This window comes from Xenopus laevis, chromosome 5L (genome assembly GCF_017654675.1).
Source record: "Xenopus laevis strain J_2021 chromosome 5L, Xenopus_laevis_v10.1, whole genome shotgun sequence".
In the NCBI taxonomy this organism is placed as follows: Eukaryota; Metazoa; Chordata; class Amphibia; order Anura; family Pipidae; genus Xenopus; species Xenopus laevis.
Genome location: NC_054379.1, coordinates 113034557 through 113056123, shown reverse-complemented (window position 1 = coordinate 113056123; position 21567 = coordinate 113034557). Strand labels below are relative to the sequence as shown.

General features: G+C 38.8%; 1 protein-coding gene across 39 annotated transcripts in view; it reads left to right on the top strand.

The window, feature by feature from the left end:
• Positions 1-21567, top strand: part of LOC108716985 (disks large homolog 1) — a 116524-nt gene that overhangs the window by 33439 nt on the left and 61518 nt on the right. For 2 of the 39 annotated variants that reach the window (XM_041563295.1, XM_041563292.1), the window contains exon 1: positions 18592-19241. The exons of 32 other annotated variants lie outside the window; for them this stretch is intronic. In XM_041563295.1, coding sequence (XP_041419229.1) covers positions 19008-19241 — 234 coding nt within the window. In that variant the 5' untranslated portion in view covers positions 18592-19007. Of the gene's footprint in view, positions 1-18591; positions 19242-21567 lie in introns of those variants that run through there. 5 more of the 39 variants (XM_041563298.1, XM_018263634.2, XM_041563294.1 and 2 more) reach the window with 4 other exon arrangements.

Here is a 21567-nt window from a genome sequence, read left to right as displayed (position 1 = left end):
CAGTAATCATGGTCACCCAGTTGGTTGGAATCCATCTCCTTCACCTTCTCCCTTTTGCCGGCAAGTAATAGCTCCTTCTGTGCGGTGCACCGCGATGTGCAGAGAGCTGGCGGCCTGCTTGGTGTGGCTCGCTCTCGCTGCTCTCAGCCCTGCACAGTTGCACTGAACTGAAGATATTCTTTCTATTACTGTAAAGTTTCCTGCTGGCACAGCCAGGTTCAGATTTGGGGGCCATATGTTTGCTGTTGCTGCTGGGCTGGTACAGGTAAATAAATACTTGGGGGCAATATGATGTGATCAGATTTATTTTTGGCTGCTGCTGACACAGGTAAAGATTGGGGGTATTTTGATGGCTGCAGGAGGGCTGTATGATGGATGGCTGCTGGTGCAGGTACAGGGGGCTGTAATATAAATTAAAGTGTTGTATACTTTCTTGCTCTCTTTATTTAAAAACCATCATGGTAAGGAGGGAAATGGTAATGCAGGACAGGGGGACACTGATTGAAGCTCTTGTCTAGGGTGCCAAACTACCTTGTGCCTGCCCTGGCAAGGATGCCACTCATATGTGAAAAAAGCTAAGTCATATTAAGACATACCAATAAATCCATATGCCTCCTCCTCCCCTGTGTATAATACAGTACCCCAGCATATGATTAAACACCTTAGGGGCCACTAACAATAATTTTCAAATGCTAACAAACCCCCAGAACAAATACCAAAGTATGACACACACAGGGAGCATATGGAAGGCAGAACAGAGCAGGAGACAGGAATCAGGACCAGTCTAATATGTACTACATACAGTGACACAGTGCTGGTGCCCCATTTGCATTTTGAATAAGGTGTGAACAATGTGGGCAGTTTCAGTCTGGTTCTCGGGTGTGAACAGTACAGGTCTTTAGGGGTGTGAACAATAGAGGTGTCACAAGTGTGAACAATACAGGGGGATCACAGGTGTGAACTATACAGGGAATTAGTATGAATTTGAGGTTTAGACAATGCAGGGGCCAGTTAATGTCTGTAGTGATACCTTTTAAAGTTTACATATGGTAAAAAAACACAGCAGGCAGACTTTGATGTAAAGGGCCACACAGCCCACGGGCCGCCAGTTGGACAGCCCTGCTTTAACTGGTTTCTGAAAAGCCATGACTCCGAATTTTTGTGCATATTTGTTGCTCCAATAAAGCTTACCATAGCTTTCATGGTAACAGAGACTGAATGCTGCTATTTCTATCAATACTATAAGAGGCCCACTGGATTAATCAAATCCCTTAAAAAAACAAATATTTTGGGGCAGCATTTCTCCTAAAAACATAACCCAAGGCATAGCAGCTGACCTCACATGTACGTTTGTGTTACTAAGTGTCTGCAATCGGTGATAGGACTGTGCACTCTTATTTAACTATTACTGCTGCAATGTGGTTATTTGATACATACTTGATAAATTTATTAGGGATGCACCGAATCCAGGGTTCGGGATTCGGGCCGAAGCTTTCTGCCCGGCCAAACCGAAACCGCATCCTAATTTGCATATGCAAATAAGGGACGGAGAGTGAAATCACTTTTTGTCAAAAAACAAGGAAGTAAAAATTTTTCCCCATTCCCACCCCCAATTTGCATATGCAAATTCGGATTTGGTTTGCTATTTGGCGAACCCTTTCGCAAAGGATTCGGGGGTTTGGCCGAATCCAAAATAGTGGATTTGGTGCATCCCTAAAAATTTTTGTTTTCTGGTGGATTAATCTTCATTTCTACCGTGACACCAACCTTAGGATTTTTCCAACCAAACCATGTCTTAAAAAAATATCCTTGGCACATTGGTGAACAAATTTGAAACCACATAATACCTTGCATACATGCATTCTTTAGGTACAGATTCAGTTTAGTAGTTTTTTTTTTTTTTTGTTTAATTAAATTTAATTTAATGAAGAGCCTAAATCTTATGTAGATTTGTTCATCTGAATGACAGTAAACAAAATCTTTTATAGCATATTTACAAACCAAAGAGCACAAGCAGTTTATGGCAGATTCCCCTCTAAACTTGCTTATGCCAACAAGCAAACACCAGCTCATGCAAAAACACGGATAATTTAGAACTTGTTTAAATAAACCCACCGCTATAAAAATTGTGGGGAACACTGGTTGATGGAAAAGTCTCTACAAGTGAATGGAGTGGTCTCAATGGCCTTCTGACAATTATCTGTCTGAAATTAAAGAGCTATTCATCATGATTATCTTTATAGAAATGTTAGAAAATGCGGTCTCCCTACAAATAAGCCTAGACCTTATTATAGGCCTAGGCATTATAATCATTATAATTTTGGCTAGTATTTTGGTGGCCAGATTGACTGAAGGTAAGCTTATTTGGATGAGGATCCCAAAACAGTTGGATCTTTACTTAAGTCCATCTTTAAGCCTGTGTTAAACAATGCTTTTGCAGCTTTGATTGGATGTGCTCTAAATGAAATTCATTCTCCTTCATAGTTTATTGTAATGCAACAGCAGAGGGCAGTATGATATTATTTATCAAACACAGCTTGCATTATTCAAGCGTGGTTAAGAATACATTTCTTGTGCTGTGAAGTAAACATGCACATGCAATACTTGCAAAACCAAAGAATTCATATGGGTAGCACTTGAAGGGGGAGAAACAGTGGCATGTTTCTGTTAGTTTTTCTGTAACTTATAAACCTAATCATATGCTGTATGTGCCTATATTATTGTCAGCACTCTGGCTTAGTAGGTAGTGTTTCTTGCAGTCCTGGGATTCTGAGTTTGATTCCTGCGATTTTCAGGGACTGTGTGTTTTCCCTTTGTCTGTGTGGGTTTCCTCTGGGTACTCCTCATTCCATCCACACTCCTATACACACACACATGTAAATTATGCCAAATAGATTATGAATTCCATTTTCATGGGACACAATCCGCTATGATTGGCACCTTAGATTGTAATCTCCACTGGGACAGGGGAAAAAAGTGTTGTGTAGATATGGTGATGCTCTATAATAGATATTAAAATACTTTAAGCATTCCCATGCATACAATTGTATAATCTATCATGAGGGTACTAAAGTACCAGTGTGTAACACCATAGATGGGTCTGAAGTGCAGTCGGGACCATGCGAAACTTGGAGGCATAAAAGAGTAAAAGCTTGCACATAGGATTAGGCTAGGGTTGTTATTTAGTTTTGAACACCATCGAAACACTCCATGGCTAATGTGTCGTATTTGTCTTACTGTCCATTAAATGTGTTGTCTTCCGTCCAGACACTTTTTTCATTTCTGTTGTTTTCAGATTGTTCACAAGACATTTGAATGGCCTTTTCCCCAAAATCTTAACTAAAGTTTAATGTTCCTGTCTCTAGTATTTGTCTGGCAGCTCAGTAATCCCAAATGCAGGTACTGAACTGTTACAATTTGCTACATAAATTGATACATTTCTCAGGACCATCTGTGGAATATTAGCAACTATTGTATCAATTATAACAACTGTCTTTAAAGGGGAACTCAAGCTTCCAAACCAAAATTTGATAAAGAGGCCCACATAACACAGAAACCCCTAATATACCCATCACAGTTACCTGTTTCTTCAAAAAGTATGAATAACTGCCATTTTCTATGCTGCAATCCAGCTGTTTAACAGTTCTTCTCTTTTTGCATCATTTGTCGTCCTGGTAGGGAAGGAGGGACTAAACACTGATATTACAAATTGTAACAACTTCTCCACAGCTTACAGACTGCATGCAGGAACTACATAACCCACAATGCATTGCACTATGATGTTCTGTACCTTATTGAAATCACATGTTCAGGGAATTGTGGGGTTTGGAGGATGCAGGCTGAGGACAGATGGTTGCTGATACAAAGTAACAATAGTCAGCTAGCTCAGCAAAGTAGTCAGAAATATCAGCAGATGAGCACGGGGCTAGGCTTAGGGAACTGTCAGAAACCATTAAAAATTATGAAAAGTCTGCATATTTTTTAGTTTATGTATATTGCAAGTTGCTTGAAGTTTACTTTTCAAAAAGCTTAAGTTGTGTTTTTGTGTTCCTCTTTAATAAAACTCAGGGATCAACAAATGTATCAATTTAGAACAATTTACATAGTTGGTCACCCTCCTCCCAGAGCTGCTTCAGAAAGACATAAGAAGGTCAAAAATTAAATTTACCGTATATACTCGAGTATAAGCCGAGTTTTTCAGCATCCAAAATGTGCTGAAAAAGTCTACCTAGGCTTATACTCGGGTCAGCGGGCAGAAGCTGAGATTGCAGTCACTTTTAATCATTCCTATACCAACAGTTAGCTTGGGGAGAGACTGCAATATCACACAGTGCCCTCTGTTGGTTATATGAAAGAATAACAGTGCGCCCTCCGTTGGTTATATGAAAGAATAACAGTGACTGCAATATCACACAGCACCCTCTGTTGGTTATATGAAAGAATAACAGTGACTGCAATATCACACAGCGCCATCTGTTGGTTATATGAAAGAATAACAGTGACTGCAATATCACACAGCGCCATCTGTTGGTTATATGAAAGAATAACAGTGACTGCAATATCACACAGCACCCTCTGTTGGTTATATGAAGGATCAACAGTGATGACAATATCACATAGCACCCTCTGTTGGTTATACGAAAGATTAACAGTGATGGCAATATCACACAGCACCCTCTGCACATGGTAGTGGGACAGTGGGACAATGCACACAGTAATCCGTTTGGCAATTCTCTGTCACCATCAACTTTGCAAAGAAGCCCGGTTGATCGCTGGGGGGGTCACTTTGGGGGAATGTGCGCTGCTGGGAGACAGGGCTGTAGTTGTGTCTAGGCTTATACTTGTCAATAAGTTTTCCCAGTTTTCGTAGGTAAAATTAGGTACCTCGGCTTCTACTCGGATCGGCTTATACTTTAGTATATACGGTAACTTAAATATTCGAAAATGATCACAAATATAGAATAGAATTTATTGGGGGAAAAAGTATTTACTTCTGTTGGACTATCTTAAAAAAACTGAATGAAAAAAGTGAAAGGCTTACAACCCCATTAACAATATATTGGTTTTATAACAGGTCTTGCAATTTAGCACAGGAATGTGAAATTTCAAAGCAACATAAGACTACTTGCAGAGTTCCAAAGATGCCAAATAGCTATTTTGTATCCCATGCAAGTGCAATTCATACTCTGTTAATGGGATCAGTCTTGTATACAAGACTGACGGGCATAACTACCTGCAGGGGGGCCCAGGAGGTATAGGGGGCCCCATAAATTAGCAATTTCAACAAAAAAATGGTAAAACAGGACAACCTCTGGAATCTAGGACAGGACTGTTTAAAGGAAACCAAGGATGTTGTCAACCCACAATGTCTTTTGGCAGCTGGTCAACATGGTGGTGGATCAATAATGGTAGCTACATGAAACTAATCATCCCTGTTGCCAGTCACTTTGTTTATACCCTGTTTCTAGTTGGGATCATTGTTGGTCTTGTCTTTAGTTTATATTTAGCACCATTCCAAATAAGGGGATGTCTTGTGTTAATATTGAATATAGTAAAGGCTATAGTTGGCCTTTTGTCTGCAGCTGTAGTAGAAAATGATTGAGGGCAGTAACAATGTAGATCTGTTGGAACTCTGTAAATATTGAAGGACTCAACTTGTGCAAGCCAAATAAAGTAGGGTGAACATTGTTTGAATGCATTTATGTGCATGTTTGTGGGTGCATCTTATATGCAGTGATTATTACTGCAGAATGTTTATTATATATAGATACTTTAATTCCTCCTAAAGCGTGTTGAATTATTTATTAGTTGCTTTTCCTTTTAATATTTAATTTCATCACCTTGCATGCAAGACTGTGAATTTTGCATATCTTTAAATGGCTCTCTAATCAGCCTAAAGGGGCATTTTAATAAAAGCTTTGGGATTTTGCTTGCTTGCGTATAAAATGTGCTTTAAAATCTCTAATGCAATTATTGCCATCTGTAATGGATTAGTAATACATTCGTACTGTCTAAATACATACCAACATATTTTATTAAAAACTCCTATTTGATCCACTTTTAATACTGAAACATGCCTGTTTTGGCCTAGGATGCAAATGGCAAAAGAAGTTACCTGTGCACATTTTGCCACAAGTTCAACAAAATGTGCGTTTTGGGGCCCCAGCCAGAAGCTTAGCAAACAGAAAATGCTCACGTGTTTAAGCTTTCATGTATTTCTTAATTCTGCAGCACATTGGCTAAGTGAGTAGCCCAAGTTCAATTCAAGCCAGGGCACTCTCTGTATGTAGTTTGTATGTTCTCTCTGTCTGTTGGTTTCTGCTGAGTACTCTGCTTTCCTTCCATGTCCTGTCTAGTGGTTGCAGTGCAATGTTTGTCTTAAAGGAGAATGAAAGTCGTTAACCACTTGGGGGTGCCAAATGTTAGGCACCCCCAAGTGAATGTATTTACTTACCTGAAACACCGGGCCAGTGCTCCTATCAGCAGAAAACTGCACTAGCCCGGGGTTATTCCAGCAAGCACCACGGAGCTTTCCTCTTCCGGCTTCTTCTGAGTAACGACTTTCCTTGTTCACCTTTAACCTAACTTTTAGTATAATAAAGAGACAATTTGCAGCTGGATTTAATTTTTTATTATTTGTAGTTTGAGTTTAGAGTTGTTTCAGCAGCTATACATGTGTAGCCTTAGACAGGCTTTTTTTAGATGGGGTCAGTGACCCTCATTGAAAGCTGGAAAGAGTCAGAAGAAGGCAACAAATAGTTGCTTATAATTAGCCATTCTATAACATACTAAAAGTTAATGTAAAGGTGAACCACCCCTTAAAGCCATTACTGTGACCCCCAAGTCTATATATACGTAGACCCTTGCAGGATCTTGCACTGCTAAACTGAAAGAGTCTGCCTGTGTACCCATCTAGTTTACAGCCCTAATCCAATATTTCTGCTATTTCTTTTCATCTCAGAAAATGCCCCTAAAGTGAGAGAGCACAAAATGTTTCAAAAACATCTGGCATTTTGTGTAACTGAAATGTAAAATTCTGCTGGCACTTACAGGGTTAATATGTGTAGTGAAACAATCTCATGTATGCGACACACGTTGATTTTTTATATAAGCATCTTCATAGGACACAGACCCAATACTTATCACTATTCGTGATTTCTCATACTGATGTAATTGCAAAAAAATCTTTGATTACTGCAAGTTTTCTCTTGCGGCAACTTCCAGTGATTTTGGAAGACTGAAGTACACATTATTGCCTATGTGAAAGCTGTTACAAGAGATTAATCGCCTGCAGAAGCAAAGATTTATCGCTGGTGATTAATCTCCTAGTGTGCCATTGCCCTTAATGATCACTTATGGTTTGCTTCTTTTTAATGGCAAAATGTGTAGTGTTGGAGATTTCTAAAAACACCAAGACTTATTTATTTGCCTCAATATACTCTCAAATTCATGATTCAGCTTAAAGTTAAATGTACCTTCAACCTTCTTCATTATTTTTTTCAGTCTGTTAGTGTGCTTTCCCCATTTTATTTGGCAAAGACTTGTACTGTTGCCTATGCTTCCAAACCCTTTAAATATTTTAAAATTAACTGCGTGTATAAGTGGTACTCAGATTGTGAGTATGTATTGATCGTGCACATTACTTACGTTTTCTTATTTGAGGTGAAAAGTTATAAAAGATTCATGTATGTTCTCATCTCATTTTCCTATTAAATTACACACTGTCGGTTTCATTTTGTAGCAAATAAATTTAGTTTCATATCCACAGTCAATGACCATATGCAAATTCTCTGCAATTAAACTTTACCTAGGGGCAAGGATATGCATCTCTTTGACCAATATACCCAGAAAGTTGCCATTGGACCACACAAAACAACATGTTTCTATTTAAAACAATAAATCAGTATCATCTTAACCTTATTCTCAATGGCGTTGCTTTAAAATAAAAAATATCACAGCAAACAAAAATTCACGTTAGGATTTGTTCAACAGAGAGAATTGGTCATGAAATTGTAAAGTTAATGAATTGCAAAGTACTAATGCATTTAATTGATAAGAAAACTTATACTACTTCTTTTATACAGAGACTTCTCAGTGGGCTTCTGGTTTGTTTGACTTTACGCCTTGGGATCAGGAAGTAGAATGTGGTTTAGTTTAATTTGAACTCTTCAAGCAAGAAATAACAAGCTATAGATATTTTGTAGTTAAAAGAATAGGGAAAATGTATGTTCATCACAAGCCCTTTATATTGAACCAGTGTTTAAAAAGGGGCTATACTATTACTTTAAAAATAGGGATGCACCAAATCCAGGATTCTGTTCGGGATTCAGCTAGGATTCAGACTTTCAGCAAGATTTGGATTCGGCCAAATCCGACTTTTTTCTTTCTCGCCCCTAATTTGCATATGCAAATTAGTTTTTGGTTCGGTACTTGGCTGAATCTTTCACAAAGGATTCAGTGATTTGGCCAAATCCCAAGTAGTGGGTTCAGTTCACCCCCACTTTAAAAGCAAGTATATTATTGGTTGCTATGTGTTAGGGTAACTGGGCAAACTGTTTTTTTTTTTTTTATTTATTTTTTTTATTATTATTGTTACATATGGAGGCGAATGTGCCTGATTACTACGGTAAATATTTGTTGTCAACCACTGAACTTTTTTTGCTGTCCATTGTATATATGTATTTGTTTTTGTTTAGGCCCACTTTTTAACACTAGATGGTTTGACATACAGTTGAATCTATAAAAGGTCATATCCCCTAATCCTTTCAGCTCCGATAGTCTGGGTACTGTATTTATTTTTTCTTGCTGAAAATGTATGCTCCAAATGTCCAAAATATTATTTTATTGCCCTCTGGCACCAGTACAAGCTTTCTTATAGGTACAGGTATGGGATCACTTTCTGTAAAACCAATTATGCAGAAAGCTTTGAATTACCGGAAGGCCATTTCCCATAGAGTCCATTTTAAGCAAATAATACTATTTATAAATGATTTCCTTTTTCTGTGTAATCAAAGAACAGTACCTTGTACTTGATCCTAACTAAGCTGCATGGATCCATATTGTTAGCAAAACATTCCGATTCATTTAACCCTTTGCCTGCCAAGCACGTACACCGTACGTTCTGGCAGGCAAGGGCTTTAACTGCCAAGCACGTACATTGTACGTGCTTGCAGTTTTACATGCTGTACTCTGCATCAGCGGCTTTAGCCGCCTCTGCAGAGGTTTAGCAGCATTGACAGCCCCCTGGGCAACGAGGCTGGGGGGCTGTCATGTCGGTCCTGCGACTGGATTGTCGCAGGGCCGACCTAAAAGAGGCAGACACAGCAAATCGCGTGTCTGCCTTGCTGCACTGCTTCCTCCTGCTCACCTCGTGTTCCAGCGACGCCCACACACTTCCTGCTTGCTGTGAATCTGCAGATCTCTCTTCTCCAGCTCTTAGATCAGCCAAAAACGGTAAGTGCCCTTTATTTTACACACTTGCATACACCTACCTACCTTATACACACATACACACATATTTTAGTAGTAAAAAAAAAACAAAAAAAAAACGTTTTTTTTAATTTTTCATTTTCCACTTATATGCATTTATATACACTTATATGGACTTATATACACACTTATACACACTTATACACTGTCACACAATTCTTGGAAGTGTACACACATGTATACACATTTTATTTTTTTTACTTTTTCATTTCACCAATTTGTGTTTTTTTTACCCATAAAAACTGTTTATTTCAGCAGCGTGACTATTGGATAATCGATTTCGGCCACTAATTACGCTGTCGGTGCAGTTATTTTGTTATTTCATTGATTTGCACAATTTTTGTGGTTTTATTGCAATTTTATCCCTGGATTATTGTTCCTTATGTATCTTTAGTATAGTTTTGCTGTTTGGTGCTTTGGTATATTATTTTACTTAGATTGATCCGTCAGAATATATGCTTTCCAAAAATATATGGTTTTCTGGGGTCTTTTTACAGTTTGGGGGTCTTACGGCACATAACGCACAGTTGGGGTTTTCTTTTCAGCAGCTTAGTTGGCCAGTGTGAAAATTCATATGCACATTTTTCATTTGCGGCCGTACACACCATATACTTTGGTAAATCTATGCATATTGGGCATCAAACTATTCAGTAGACCTCTGATGTCCATATTTGGGGTGATTTTTCTTTGTACGTAAAACATTGTGTGAGATAAATGTGGCATACTTCAACATTTTTAGGCGATTTTCAGAAATGTAAAAATCTCTATGTTTATAAAAGTTTTGCAGTTTGGTACTTTGCTGTAGAAAGACGTCTTTATCTTGGTTGTTTTCGTCAGAATGTGTACTTTCCAAAAACATATGGTTTTGGGGGGTCTTTGCTGTTAGGAGGGTCTTGAGGCACATAATATGAAGTCAATGGTCTATGTTTATAGAAGGCGAATCGGCAGCAGAGAAAACTCATATTCACTATTTACATTTGGGGTCCGCACATGCCAGCTGCCTTGGTATATCAATGCATATTGGGCATAAAACTGTTCAGTAGACCCTTGGCATCAGTATTTATGGTGTTTTACAATTGTATGTAAGAAGTTGGGTGAGATAAATGCGGCCAATTGCAATATTTTTAGGCGATTTTCAGAAATGTAAAAACCGTTGCTTTTATCGCCAAATTTAGGAAAGGCTTGCGACTTGGTACTTTGGAGTACAAAGACATGCATACCCAATTTGGATTCGCGGGAATGTGTAATTTCCAAAAATATATGGTTTTCTGGGGCGAACATACTTTTTTCTACCTTTGCCCCCCCCCAAAACTATGTAAATGTGTTGATTTTGCAGTACCTGAAATGACAGACCATATGGGGGTCTTCCTTTTGGGGCCCTATATGCCACGTGCTTGGGTACACCTATACATATTGGGCATCAAACTGTTCAGAGGACCCTAGGCTTTCATATTTGGGGTGATATCTCTTGATACCTAAAAGTATGTGGCTTATACGATGCTGCAGGGTAGAAATTTTGAGGTGATTTTTGGAAATGTCGCCAAAATCATCAAATTTAGGAATGGTTTGCGGCTTGGTACTTTGGAGTACAAAGACATCCATACCCAATTTAGATTCGTCGGAATGTGTACTTTCCGAAAATATATGGTTTTCTGGGTTGAAATTACTTTTTTCTGCCTTTGCCCCCCCCAAAACGATGTAAATGTGTTGATTTTGCAGTACCTAAAATGAAAGACCATATGGGGTTCTTCCTTTTCGGGCCTCTATATGCCACGTGCTTGGGTACACCTATACATATTGTGCATCAAACTGTTCAGAGGACCCTAGGCTTTCATATTTGGGGTGATTTCTCTTGATACCTAAAAGTATGTGGGTAATACGATGCTGCAGGGTAGAAATTTTGAGGTGATTATAGGAAATGTCACCAAAATCACCAAATTTAGGAATGGTTTTCGGCTTCGTACTTTGTAGTACAAAGACATGCATACCCAATTTAGATTCGTGGGAATGTGTACTTTCCGAAAATATATGGTTTTCTGGAGTGAACTTAATTTTTCCTACATTTGCCCCCCTCAAAACGATGTAAATGTGTTGCTTTTGCAGTATCTGAATTGACAGACCATATGGGGGTCTTCCTTTTGGGGCCCCTATATGCCACGTGCTTGGGTACACCTATACATATTGTGCATCAAACTGTTCAGAGGACCCTAGGCTTTCATATTTGGGGTGATTTGTCTTGATACCTAAAAGTATGTGGGTAATACGATGCTGCAGGCTGGAAATTTTGAGGTGATTTTTGGAAATGTCACCAAAATCACCACATTTAGGAATGATTTGCGGCATTGTACTTTGGAGTACAAAGACATGCATACCCAATTTAGATTCGTGGGAATGTGTACTTTCCGAAAATATATGGTTTTCTGGGGTGAACTTACTTTTTTCTACTTTTGCCCCCCCCCAAAACGAGGTAAATGTGTTGATTTTGCAGTACCTGAAATGACAGACCATATGGGGGGGGTCTTCATTTTAGGGCCCCTATATGTCACGTGTTTGGGTACACCTATACATGTTTGGCATAAAACTGTCCAGAGGACCCTAGGCTTTCATATTTGGGGTGATTTGTCTTGATACCTAAAAGTATGTGGGTAATACGATGCTGCAGGCTGGAAATTTTGAGGTGATTTTTGGAAATGTCACCAAAATCACCACATTTAGGAATGGTTTGTGGCTTGGTACTTTGGAGTAGAAAGACATGCATACCCAAATTGGATTCAGGGGAATGTGTACTTTACGAAAATATATGGTTTTCTGGGGTGAACGTACTTTTTTCTACCTTTGTCCCCCCCCCCAAACAATGTAAATGTGTTGATTTTGCAGTATCTGAAATGACAGACCAAATGGGGGTCTTCCTTTTGGGGCCCCTGTCTGCCACGTGCTTGGGTACACCTATACATATTGGGCATCAAACTGTTCAGAGGACCCTAGGCTTTCATATTTGGGGTGATATCTCTTGATACCTAAAAGTATGTGGGTAATACGATGCTGCAGGGTAGAAATTTTGAGGTGATTTTTGGAAGTATCACCAAAATCACCAAATTTAGGAATGATTTGTGGCTTGGTACTTTGGAGTACAAACACATGCATACCCAATTTAGATTCATGGGAATGTGTACTTTCCGAAAATATATGGTTATCTGGGGTGAACCCACTTTTTCCTACTTTTGACCCCCCCAAAACGATGTAAATGTGTTGATTTTGCAGTACCTGAAATGACAGACCATATGGGGGCCTTCCTTTTGGGGCCCCTGTATGCCACGTGCTTGGGTACACCTATACATATTGGGCATCAAACTGTTCAGAGGACCCTAGGCTTTCATATTTGGGGTGATATCTCTTGATACCTAAAAGTATGTGGGTAATACGATGCTGCAGGGTAGAAATTTTGAGGTGATTTTTGGAAATATCACCAAAATCACCAAATTTAGGAATGGTTTGCAGCTTTGTACTTTGGCGTAGAAAGACATGCATACCCAATTTAGATTCGTGGGAATGTGTACTTTCCAAAAATATATGGTTTTCTGGGGTGAACTTGCTTTTTTCTACTTTTGACCCCCCCAAAACGATGTAAATGTGTTGCTTTTGCTGTACCTGAAATGACAGACCATATGGGGGTCTTCCTTTTGGGGCCCCTGTATGCCACATGCTTGGGTACACCTATACATATTGGGCATCAAACTGTTCAGAGGACCCTAGGCTTTCATATTTGGGGTGATTTTGCTTGATACCTAAAAGTATGTGGGTAATACGATGCTGCAGGGTAGAAATTTTGAGGTGATTTTTGGAAGTATCACCAAAATCACCAAATTTAGGAATGATTTAAGGCTTGGTACTTTGGAGTACAAACACATGCATACCCAATTTAGATTCATGGGAATGTGTACTTTCCGAAAATATATGGTTTTCTGGGGTGAACCCACTTTTTTCTACTTTTGACCCCCCCAAAACGATGTAAATGTGTTGATTTTGCAGTACCTGAAATGACAGACCATATGGGGGCCTTCCTTTTGGGGCCCCTGTATGCCACGTGCTTGGGTACACCTATACATATTGTGCATCAAACTGTTCAGAGGACCCTAGGCTTTCATATTTGGGGTGATTTTGCTTGATACCTAAAAGTATGTGGGTAATACAATGCTGCAGGGTAGAAATTTTGAGGTGATTTTTGGAAATGTCACCAAAATTACCAAATATAGGAATGGTTTGCGGCTTGGTACTTTGTAGTACAAAGACATGCATACCCAATTTAGATTCGTGGGAATGTGTACTTTCCGAAAATATATGGTTTTCTGGGATGAACTTATTTTTTTTTACTTTTACCCCACCCCAAAACGATGCAAATGTGCTGATTTTGCAGTATCTGGAATTACAGAACTGATAGTTCAAATGAGGTGTCTACAGTTTAGGGCCCCTATATGTCACGTGCTTGGGTACACCTATACATATTGGGCATCAAACTGTTCAGTGGATCCCAGGCTTTCATATTTGGGGTGTTTTACATTGATACCTAATGATGTGTGGGAGATACGATTCTGTAGATTGGAAGCTTTGAGGTCATTTTTCAAAAAATTCACCAATTTCTATAAAACATTATAACTTTAGGAAACAATTGCAACTTGGGAGTTTGGAGTACAACGATATGTTTACCCATTTTTGATTCACCAGAATCTGTTCTTTCTAATAATGGGTAGTTTTCTAGGGTAAACCTACTGTTAGTGGAATGTTTGGCCTTGAAATCAGAAGTATGCCGTTTGGGGAGCGGTGCTTTGGACATTTGCTAGTGTACTGCTTTTAGATTTTGATCTATACAAGTGAGAAATCTCCATAAAACTATATATATTTGGTATTGCCGCGTTCAGGAGACACAGACCTTTCCAAATCAGCTGTTTTCTCATACATAAAGTAAATAATGTTTCTGATATATGTGATTGTTCTTTGTGAAACATGATTTTTTTCATTTTATTGGACACTTAGAAGCCTATATTTTTTTTACAGAAGTAGAATTACACCAAAATTCTTGCATATTTTGAAAGTTCAGGTTGTCCTGAAAAAAACAATATATTGTTTTCCTGGGTAAACTAAAAGACCGCCCCAGGAAGGGGCCTAAAAGTGAAAGAGTGCAAAATATCTAAAAACTGCTTGGCAGTAGATGTTCGCATCTAGGACAAAACGGCTGGCAGGGAAAGGGTTAATGTTTACACGATTTTAAGCAGATTTAAGGTATGATGATTTATATTACATAAATACCCCTTATCTGGAATACCCCTGGTGCTTTCAGATAATATATCCTATACCTATACTCTATAGTGTTAAAAGGAGGGTGGTCTTCGGAATATTGACATTGTGGTTACAGCAAGGAAGCAGTGGGCAAAACACCTGTAATCACCCCTCTATGCCATTGATTGACATATTGATTGGGAAGAAAAGCAAGCTTAAAGCACTGGGGAGTCAATATTTTTGCAATTGGTATTAGTGATGGGCGAATTTATTCGCCATGCGCGAATTCGCGCGATTCGCGAAAATTCGCGGTAAAAATTCGCCGGCGTCAAAAATTGTTTTTTTCGAAAAAAGTCGCCGGCGCCCGTTTCAAAAACGAGACGCCGGCCCCGTTTCGCGAAATTTTCGCCGTTTCGCGAATTTCGCGCGAAATTCGCGAATTTTTCGGCAAAACGAAACGGCGCAAATTCGCCCATCACTAATTGGTATGTCTGTATAAAAATAAGTGGAAAAGCTGTTTTTGCTGAAGTGAAACACACTTAATTGTTTGGCTAGTGTTGGCTTCATTTGAGAAAGTTGAACTCCAATGATGATTACATTTGCTTTGAGGCCTCCAGTAAGTGAATCTGAATGTATTTTTCATGGGGAAGCTTTTTTTCTTCAGTTAATCCATGGACAAGGTTGTGTTCCTAAATGGTGCTCTTAAAGGCCATTGTACATACTAGATCAGAATTGTTAAACAAACATAAATAATGCAGTACTTTTCTTGTTAAGTGGTAGTCCCATGGCAGAGGCGTTTGGTGTAGAAGTTATTGCTATTTTAATAGCGTGCAGCAAAGTATACAGACATTTAACAATTTTTTTTATAATTTTATCTTCCTAATGAGACGTGTTTCTTTGGAGTCTTTGGACATTTTGCCTCCAGAGCGCAATCACTATGGCAATTCCTGCATGTAGCGCTTCACTTTTTGTATCGGTTACTGATCACTATGTATGTAATTCTGTATATTCTTTGTATAAAAAATGTTCATTTAACAGTGCTGCAGAATATGTTGGCTAAAAGTAATAATACAAATAATATAAGTAAGATTTGACTTTGCTTTGCCAAATTCCTTTTTGAATTACTCATATTAGATATACCATGACCTGGATGAATGAAAATCTTCATAGTCAAATTTCTGTCAGTTGTGAGCATTTAAGTGCTTTAACTTCAGGTAAATATGCAGCCAAGGAGCCTGAAATCCTCATGTGTCATAGACTTTAAGCTAATAAAAAAAATTACTTGATCTGTGGATGGCCAAGCTTGTTAAGTAGTCATGTATAAGAAAAGTCCGACCCAGTTCTGGACACTTACAGCTTCAGGTAGCTTTTACTGGTGTTAAGTATAAATTGAAACATCAGGTTGGTTGCTATGGGTTACTAGACCTAGAACACACATTTGTGGCTTGTATTAGACCTCCTTATTTTAAATCTAATTGTTCTATATTCTAAAATATGCTGCAGCGGTGATACAAAATATCATTGTGTAAATGTAAATAAACAAACAAACATCCATACATGTGTAAATAGTACGGTAGCATCAAATCCAAACCCTGATCTGTCCACTTTGAGAAAAATCAAATAGCACGTGATAAAACATTTTAGTTGTCCAGCTTTGAGGTCGCATGGCTTTGTGGGTTCAGATTAAATTTGGCTGAATTCGTAGGATTGCTTCAAGAAATGCTAGAAATCAGCAGAAATCCAAACCGGATGCTGGATTCAGTACATACTTCGTAATTAGAGATGCCAATAGGCAGTGCATAACTTTGCAGTGAAGAGCTTTGTCCTGTGCCATATGTTTCTTTAATTTACTGAATCACAGTGATCCTGTTAAAGCCTTTCCTGGTAGATTATCTACTTATGCTTAGATGTCAATATTTACTTTCTTACATTAGACCTTTATATAATATCAATAAAGGTTCTTGTATAAGGACTGAAATGTCGACTTACCTGCCACTAATAATACACCTCACTTCTGGCACTTTTACATTTTTTTTGTTGAGATATGAAGGGATTGCATGTCCAACACCCGGGCAGTGTGATTCTCAGTGATTTAAAAGCCTATTTGTCACTGTTGGAAGCTTAAAGGTTAATCCCCCTGTGCAGGAGACTTTTCCTGTCATTAGCTTGTGTGCATAGGGTCCTCTCTCCCCTTCATTGTCATGTCAGTGTGTTGGGCATTTCGGGCAGTGACCCCAAGCCCTGCATAAATGCTCTTACTTCTTCAGTTGAACTCTGCCCGCTGGTGCTGTTTCTTGTCACTGATCTGACTGGTACACGGAACTCACAGTAAGTAAAATATCAAAGACCTGATCTGTAACTTGGTACGAGTGTTGTGCCCTTGTCAGATCAATGAAAGGACAGAGCAGTGGCCTGGGGAGCTGTTTAAACTATCACAGCGCTTTGCTGGGCTCTGGAACTCTGAGCCACCTTTGTTACAGTGGCAGAATGGAGGGCACCATTAGCAGATAGGTATCGAAGCCTCCTGCTTAAGGAATTAAAGGAGAACTAAGCCATAAAAATGAATGTGGCTAAAAATGCCATATTTTATATATTGAATTTATTGCACCAGCCTAGAATTTTAGCATCCATAGCAGCAATGATCCAGGACTTCAAACTTGTCACAGGGGGTCTTCATCTTGGAAAGTGTCTGTGACACTCAAATGCTTAGTGGGCTCTGAGCAGCTGTTGAGAAGCTAAGCTTAGGGGTCGTTGCTAATTATCAAGCAGAAAATGAGGTTTGTCTGTAATATAAGCTGATGCTACAGGGCTGGTTATTAAGTTATGATGCTAGTTGCACTGGTATCTGTGCTGCCGTGTATGAATTATCTGTATTAATTACTAATCAGCCTTATACTGTGACATTTCTATTCTATATGTCCTGTATATTGTGAGTGGGTCCCTAAGCTCAGTAAGTGACAGCAGCACAGAGCATGTGCAGTGAATCAGCAGAAAATAAGATTGGGAGATATTGGGACATCTTTGTAGGCACAAATCTTCCCTGCTAAAGGGTTGTGGTTGCCTTGGGCTGGTACAGAAGCCCAAAACATGATATATAACATTTCTAGCTACTTCTTTAGTTAGGCTTTAGTTCTCCTTTAACTCCTGTGCTGCTATCCCCAAAGTTGTCAGAGAGACACTGTTATAGACCTTTTAAAACAGGGCTTGGGTGGAGCCTTTTCCCCATATTTTATGTCTTTTCCGTTCACTTTAATGGAAACAAAGTACCAATGAATGTTTTGCACATGTATTTCTAACTGCAGTGAGTGTAGCTTGTCGTGCAGCAAGTTACAGCACAAATAACACACGTGCTTTTTAACATTATTGACACCGCATATTAGCCTTCTAAATAAATAGCTAAACCCTTTAAATTCTTACCCCAAAATTCTCCTTTCTTAGATTGCTTGTTAGTCTCCGCTAGCACTTCTTTCCTCTGGATTTTGATGACAAAATTTGCCCTTATGGTGAATTTCATACCATTAGATGATTATTCGGAAAATACTTAACAGTAGCAAAGAAATCAATGCTAATGTAACCGTTCCAGGAATATCATCTGTTTTATATGAGGAACCTCAGTTGGGAGATTTAGTTGCTGTTTAATTGAAAACACTTAACTAATAGAATATGCGAACAGGATCAATCCGAGTCGACTTTCTCTGTTTGCTCTGTGCTTATGTATAATTGATGCCAGCAGTGAGAATGTCAGTGAATTTAACAACAGACAGTGATTGAAAATTTGGTAATTTGTGATGCAGCCTCTCCCCACCCAGTGCATTAAATCAGGAAGCCCCAAGTGTGTGTCAGCAGTGAAATGCGTCTGGCATCCTACCTGCTCCTCATCGACCTCACTTCCTGGCTTCAGGCTGCCTAGTTAGCAGCACACAAAAGAGGAGCTGCCTTTGATCCCTGCAGACCTGAAAGGAAAGCATCATGGGCAGGAGAAGCAAGTTGGATTGCTATTTTTTCTCTCACTGTGAACGTAGCATGACAGCGAGCCCCCCTTGTTAGACATGGAACAGGTATAGTGTGCTGTGTGACAAGGCTATGAGGCAAGAACAATGAACAGGGAATGGAATCAGGATTTGTATTCAGTGATTTGGATGTGATGCTGCTGTAATTCTAACTGCAGTTCTTGCTGATCCTTCACCACTCAGCAGCTGCTAGAGGAGTAAGACTGCCTGGCAACCACCTGCAGAGCTGCAGAGATGAATTACATTTTCGGAAACAACACACTCCTGTACTCCCGCAGCAATCGAGGTGGCAATACCAGCTCCAGCCATAGCTCTGTAGGCCCAAAACAGAAGCTCTGGGCAAAGAAAGGCTCCTCAGATGAGCTTCGAGCTGAACCGGAACCCTCTCGATGGCAGCAGATAGTGGCTTTTTTTACTCGCAGACACAGCTTTATAGACTGCATCTCCGTCGCTGCCAGCTCCGCCCAGGTAACTAGCCACTTGTTGCAAGAATTTCCGTTATAACTGCTTGAAAGGGACAATTTTTAGTTCCTTTTAGATGTTCCTTTTAGTGTGTTTAAATGGGTTTCTTTAAATAACAAGTCCTCCGTTTTAACTCCAAAGTGCACTCATTATAATACTTGTGATTTATTGTGAAAACATATTTTTTGTCCTGGATGTAGCATGTCCGTGCTTGGGGTATAAAGAGCACTTTTATCGCCTAGAAGGTAATGGAAGTCTTCCTAGAATACGTCAGGTTAACAATGTGCTGCCAATGCCAGGATATCCTATTTCTCTCAAATGTGTAGAAAATAAACACTGTAAATCCGTATTTAATTAGTATTTGAACGTTGGATTAAATTTGCTTTCATTATGCAACATTTTATATTTGGGTCTACAATTCCTTTAAGCGATAGTTTGTTTTGCTCTTAAAGGCAGGGTCCATAGTTGAGGATAACCACCTGACATCACTTTGGGCAGCAGTTAGTTAAAGAAGGAGGAGCCTAAGTGTTTTTTACTCTATAAATACAGTACTTGTCTCTTCTGTCAGTTATGATTCAGATATGATTCAAAACAGGCCTCTTCTTACACATTTTGTAAACTTTCAAGCATCTTTTAGAGAATGGAAATCTTTGAACTGCCCTTCACGTTGTTTTCCTTGCTCCTTTTATGATATTATTTTCCATTTAAAGGAGAAGGAAAGGCTAACATTAAGTAAGCTTTATTAGAAAGGTCTATATAAATAGACTAGGACTTGAGCATGCTCAGTTTGCTCCTCTCCCCCTCCTTGCTGTAATCTGAGCCCAGAGCTATGAGTTAGCAGGGAGAGACTCAGACAGGAAGTGATGTCACACCAAGCTAATATGGCAGCTGCTATCCTAAACAAACAGAGTTACTAGAGCTGTTTACTCCAGTATGGTAAAGTATTCTGCAGAATAAATAGTGCTATAGCTTGCACTATTGTGACTAATCTGTTTCCTTCTACTTTAATGAACATGTAAAAGGATTCATTCACTGCCTGTACTCAAGGGGGAAAGAGCAATCACAGCAAAAGAAGAAGCTGTTATTTAGTTGCTGGCTGTATATAAGTAGCCTCTTATGAGAGCCCTATCAAATATTCACTAAACTTTATTTTTAACTGTAGGTTTAGTTGCCATTGAGTAACGCGAAAGAGAGTTTAATTTTATGCAATCAATAACTTTATAATAATACAAGTAGAAACAAGTCGGCTTGTAATGCATTTTTAATAACGCTTTCTCAGCTTTCCATTTTTAACGCTGGATAATAATACCTCCTCTATTGTAATAAGATCCACAAATTTCTCTGAATGAGAGGCTTTTCAATACATTGCAGCTCTGTACAGTATTATATTTCTCTCTAACGATGTTATTTATTGATGGGGAAGCAAGGGATATTTTGTCTTTTATATTGATTTTTTTTTTTAACCATGTGGTTATCAACAAAAGCAGGATGACAGGGCGAGTGCTGTTTTATACAAATTCACTTTTTATACAGCAGGTTTATTAAACAAATAGATGGATGTTTTCCGATAAACAAATACTACAAGTAAATCGGCAACCATTTAATATCGCTATTTAGAATTACAGTACAGTGTCGTTTGTTTTCAGCATTTTACCTTATTTATGATTCAAAAGGGAAGATGGAAAGAAACATGGCCAGACTGAGACAATGTAATAATTCTATTAACCTTAAAGCTTAAATGATGCCCAATTGTTAAAGTAAACACATTATTTGTATTATGGTTTTACAGTCCCTTTTTTTTTTTTTTGTAATATTCAATAAAACATTGCCATTTGTTGTTTTCCTTACAGAACCTTTTTAATTCGTGTAGGTGCTACCATACTGCTTTTGTTCATACTCTCACACGGAATCTGTGCCCACTTGTAAATTGGGAGTAACTTGTCACTAAAATCATTGTTGAAAAAAGACAGACATGCAGTACTTTTGTACAATCTCAGCAATGCATCAAATCAAATGATCTATTTATACAACTTCCTGGTCCCTTAAACAATTTGGACAATTGTTGAATGATTCTCTTACAATGTGGTCTCTCTGGCTGAAGGTCTAACTATTGGATTGTGTGCAGTTAGGCCAGATGTCATGTAATGATATACTCATTAGAACTGAGGGGTTGTATGTGAATGATGTGTGGCCTCTGACCATGAATTGGTAGAATGGACAATCCTGTCTTTGGACAACAATAGTATTGCAACTGACTGAGCAGTTTTGTCATACAGAAGCACCGCACTTGCAGTGTTGTTAAGCACCCTTGCTAATTTTGTACACCATCTGG